This window comes from Hemibagrus wyckioides, linkage group LG16 (assembly GCF_019097595.1).
Source record: "Hemibagrus wyckioides isolate EC202008001 linkage group LG16, SWU_Hwy_1.0, whole genome shotgun sequence".
NCBI classification, from domain to species: Eukaryota; Metazoa; Chordata; class Actinopteri; order Siluriformes; family Bagridae; genus Hemibagrus; species Hemibagrus wyckioides.
In genome coordinates, this window is record NC_080725.1 from 23,868,629 (window position 1) to 23,873,628 (window position 5,000).

Consider the following 5,000-nt stretch of genomic DNA (forward strand, 5'->3'; position numbering starts at 1 on the left):
AGTCTCTCTTTATTCTCTCTCTATCAGCTATAAACAATTGTCCCCTCAGCAGTCTCTCTTTATTCTCTCTCTCTTCAGCTATAAACTCTTGTCCCCTCAGCAGTCTCTCTTTATTCTTTCTTCAGCTATATACACTCATCCCCTCAGCAGTCTCTCTTTATTCTCTCTCTCTCTCCAGCTATAAACACTCGTCCCCTCAGCAGTCTCTCTTTATTCTCTCTCTCTCTCCAGCTATAAACACTCGTCCCCTCAGCAGTCTCTCTTTATTCTCTCTCTCCAGCTATAAACACTCGTCCCCTCAGCAGTCTCTCTTTATTCTCTCTCTCTTCAGCTATAAACACTCGTCCCCTCAGCAGTCTCTCTTTATTCTCTCTCTCTCTTCAGCTATAAACACTCGTCCCCTCAGCAGTCTCTCTTTATTCTCTCTCTCTCTCTCCAGCTATAAACACTCATCCCCTCAGCAGTCTCTCTTTATTCTCTCTCTCTCTCCAGCTATAAACACTCGTCCCCTCAGCAGTCTCTCTTTATTCTCTCTCTCTCTCCAGCTATAAACACTCGTCCCCTCAGCAGTCTCTCTTTATTCTCTCTCTCTCTCTCCAGCTATAAACACTCATCCCCTCAGCAGTCTCTCTTTATTCTCTCTCTCTCTCCAGCTATAAACACTCGTCCCCTCAGCAGTCTCTCTTTATTCTCTCTTTCTCTCCAGCTATAAACACTCGTCCCCTCAGCAGTCTCTCTTTATTCTCTCTCTCTCTCTCCAGCTATAAACACTCGTCCCCTCAGCAGTCTCTCTTTATTCTCTCTCTCCAGCTATAAACACTCGTCCCCTCAGCAGTCTCTCTTTATTCTCTCTCTCTTCAGCTATAAACACTCGTCCCCTCAGCAGTCTCTCTTTATTCTCTCTCTCTCTCTCCAGCTATAAACACTCATCCCCTCAGCAGTCTCTCTTTATTCTCTCTCTCTCTCCAGCTATAAACACTCGTCCCCTCAGCAGTCTCTCTTTATTCTCTCTCTCTCTCCAGCTATAAACACTCGTCCCCTCAGCAGTCTCTCTTTATTCTCTCTCTCCAGCTATAAACACTCGTCCCCTCAGCAGTCTCTCTTTATTCTCTCTCTCTTCAGCTATAAACACTCGTCCCCTCAGCAGTCTCTCTTTATTCTCTCTCTCTTCAGCTATAAACACTCGTCCCCTCAGCAGTCTCTCTTTATTCTCTCTCTCTTCAGCTATAAACACTCGTCCCCTCAGCAGTCTCTCTTTATTCTCTCTCTCTCTCTCCAGCTATAAACACTCGTCCCCTCAGCAGTCTCTCTTTATTCTCTCTCTCTCTCTCTCTCTCCAGCTATAAACACTCGTCCCCTCAGCAGTCTCTCTTTATTCTCTCTCTCTCTTCAGCTATAAACACTCGTCCCCTCAGCAGTCTCTCTTTATTCTCTCTCTCTCTTCAGCTATAAACACTCGTCCCCTCAGCAGTCTCTCTTTATTCTCTCTCTCTATCAGCTATAAACACTCGTCCCCTCAGCAGTCTCTCTTTATTCTCTCTCTCTTCAGCTATAAACACTCGTCCCCTCAGCAGTCTCTCTTTATTCTCTCTCTCTTCAGCTATAAACACTCGTCCCCTCAGCAGTCTCTCTTTATTCTCTCTCTCTTCAGCTATAAACACTCGTCCCCTCAGCAGTCTCTCTTTATTCTCTCTCTCTCCAGCTATAAACACTCGTCCCCTCAGCAGTCTCTCTTTATTCTCTCTCTCTCTCTCTCTCTCCAGCTATAAACACTCGTCCCCTCAGCAGTCTCTCTTTATTCTCTCTCTCTCTTCAGCTATAAACACTCGTCCCCTCAGCAGTCTCTCTTTATTCTCTCTCTCTCTTCAGCTATAAACACTCGTCCCCTCAGCAGTCTCTCTTTATTCTCTCTCTCTATCAGCTATAAACACTCGTCCCCTCAGCAGTCTCTCTTTATTCTCTCTCTCTTCAGCTATAAACACTCGTCCCCTCAGCAGTCTCTCTTTATTCTCTCTCTCTTCAGCTATAAACACTCGTCCCCTCAGCAGTCTCTCTTTATTCTCTCTCTCTTCAGCTATAAACACTCGTCCCCTCAGCAGTCTCTCTTTATTCTCTCTCTCTTCAGCTATAAACACTCGTCTCCTCAGCAGTCTCTCTTTATTCTCTCTCTCCAGCTATAAACACTCGTCCCCTCAGCAGTCTCTCTTTATTCTCTCTCTCTTCAGCTATAAACACTCGTCCCCTCAGCAGTCTCTCTTTATTCTCTCTCTATCAGCTATAAACAATTGTCCCCTCAGCAGTCTCTCTTTATTCTCTCTCTCTTCAGCTATAAACTCTTGTCCCCTCAGCAGTCTCTCTTTATTCTTTCTTCAGCTATATACACTCATCCCCTCAGCAGTCTCTCTTTATTCTCTCTCTCTCTCCAGCTATAAACACTCGTCCCCTCAGCAGTCTCTCTTTATTCTCTCTCTCTCTCCAGCTATAAACACTCGTCCCCTCAGCAGTCTCTCTTTATTCTCTCTCTCCAGCTATAAACACTCGTCCCCTCAGCAGTCTCTCTTTATTCTCTCTCTCTTCAGCTATAAACACTCGTCCCCTCAGCAGTCTCTCTTTATTCTCTCTCTCTTCAGCTATAAACACTTGTCTCCTCAGCAGTCTCTCTTTATTCTCTCTCTCCAGCTATAAACACTCGTCCCCTCAAACGTCTCTCTTTATTCTCTCTCTCTCTCTTCAGCTATAAACACTTGTCCCCTCAGCAGTCTCTGTTTATTCTCTCTCTCTCTCTTCAGCTATAAACACTCATCCCCTCAGCAGTCTCTCTTTATTCTCTCTCTATTAGCTATAAACAATTGTCCCCTCAGCAGTCTCTCTTTATTCTCTCTCTCTTCAGCTATAAACACTCATCCCCTCAGCAGTCTCTCTTTATTCTCTCTCTATCAGCTATAAACAATTGTCCCCTCAGCAGTCTCTCTTTATTCTCTCTCTCTTCAGCTATAAACACTCGTCCCCTCAGCAGTCTCTCTTTATTCTCTCTCTCTTCAGATTTAAACACTCGTCTCCTCAGCAGTCTCTCTTTATTCTCTCTCTCCAGCTATAAACACTCGTCCCCTCAAACGTCTCTCTTTATTCTCTCTCTCTCTCTCTCTCTCTCTCTCTCTCTCTCTTCAGCTATAAACACTCATCCCCTCAGCAGTCTCTCTTTATTCTCTCTCTATTAGCTATAAACAATTGTCCCCTCAGCAGTCTCTCTTTATTCTCTCTCTCTTCAGCTATAAACACTCGTCTCCTCAGCAGTCTCTCTTTATTCTCTCTCCAGCTATAAACACTCGTCTCCTCAGCAGTCTCTCTTTATTCTCTCTCCAGCTATAAACACTCGTCCCCTCAGCAGTCTCTCTTTATTCTCTCTCTTCAGCTATAAACACTCCACAAATCATGCACACACACACACACACACACTCTGGAGACTCCTTTCATACATCACTCACACACACACTTTCAGTCTTCTTTATTTTATCTTGAGGGGATAAAAACTTTTGTACCTGTCTATATTTGTCTTATTGTTCAGAGCCTGAATCGTCTCCACTACATTTACTTCACTAAAACTAAAACTCGGTGGTTTTGTTGTTGTTGTGTTTTAGTGAGGGCAGTAACCTGACCCCTGGTCATCACTACCCCGACTTCCGCTTTAAAATCTATGCTCCACTGGCCTTCCGCTATTTCAGAGAACTGTTTGGTATCAAACCTGATGACTATCTGGTGAGTTTTTCTTTGATTTGTTTCTCTGAAAGGTGACAGGTGAAATGATCTGGGGAACAGCACTGTGTCACTGAGTTTAACGTTAATCTTTATTCCTGTGGTAGAATTTCATTATCTGTGGATAAAACCACATGGAGACTATAGCACTGGCTTTCAACTGCTGATGCTGCAGTGGGTTTTTACTCTCAGGTCTCCATCACTAAACACTCGAGATCTTCAACAGGAAGGAGTTGGTTTTAAATCTTTAATGAATTCCGACATGACGCTGATTTAGTTTATAATGATTTATAATCCCACTCTCAGTGTTTATAATGATTTATAATCTCACTCTCAGTGTTTATAATGATTTATAATCCCACTCTCAGTGTTTATAATGATTTATAATCCCACTCTCAGTGTTGATAATGATTTATAATCCCACTCTCAGTGTTTATAATGATTTATAATCCCACTCTCAGTGTTTATAATGATTTATAATCCCACTCTCAGTGTTGATAATGATTTATAATCCCACTCTCAGTGTTGATAATGATTTATAATCCCACTCTCAGTGTTGATAATGATTTATAATCCCACTCTCAGTGTTTATAATGATTTATAATCTCACTCTCAGTGTTTATAATGATTTATAATCACACTCTCAGTGTTTATAATGATTTATAATCCCACTCTCAGTGTTTATAATGATTTATAATCCCACTCTGTGTTTATAATGATTTATAATCCCACTCTGTGTTTATAATGATTTATAATCCCACTCTGTGTTTATAATGATTTATAATCCCACTCTCAGTGTTTATAATGATTTATAATCCCACTCAGTGTTTATAATGATTTATAATCCCACTCTGTGTTTATAATGATTTATAATCCCACTCTCAGTGTTTATAATGATTTATAATCCCACTCTCAGTGTTTATAATGATTTATAATCCCACTCTCAGTGTTTATAATGATTTATAATCCCACTCTCAGTGTTTATAATGATTTATAATCCCACTCTCAGTGTTTATAATGATTTATAATCTCACTCTCAGTGTTTATAATGATTTATAATCACACTCTCAGTGTTTATAATGATTTATAATCCCACTCTCTGGTGTCCGATGAGGATGAGGTTTCAGTCTGGTTCCTCCAGATTTCTTCCTCATGTCACTTCAGGGGGTTTTTCCTCACCACCATCACCTGTGACTCATTCATAAAGAATAAACATAAATGTAATTTTAAACTTTGTCATTTTTATT

General features: G+C 41.4%; 1 protein-coding gene across 1 annotated transcript in view; it reads left to right on the top strand.

Annotated features, from left to right (window-relative positions):
- The window catches only part of pip5k1ba (phosphatidylinositol-4-phosphate 5-kinase, type I, beta a), a 27,320-nt gene that overhangs the window by 11,711 nt on the left and 10,609 nt on the right, over positions 1–5,000 (top strand). The window contains exon 5 of the mRNA XM_058411784.1: positions 3,639–3,756. Within this exon, the coding sequence (XP_058267767.1) occupies positions 3,639–3,756 (118 nt within the window). The remainder of the gene's footprint in view (positions 1–3,638; positions 3,757–5,000) is intronic.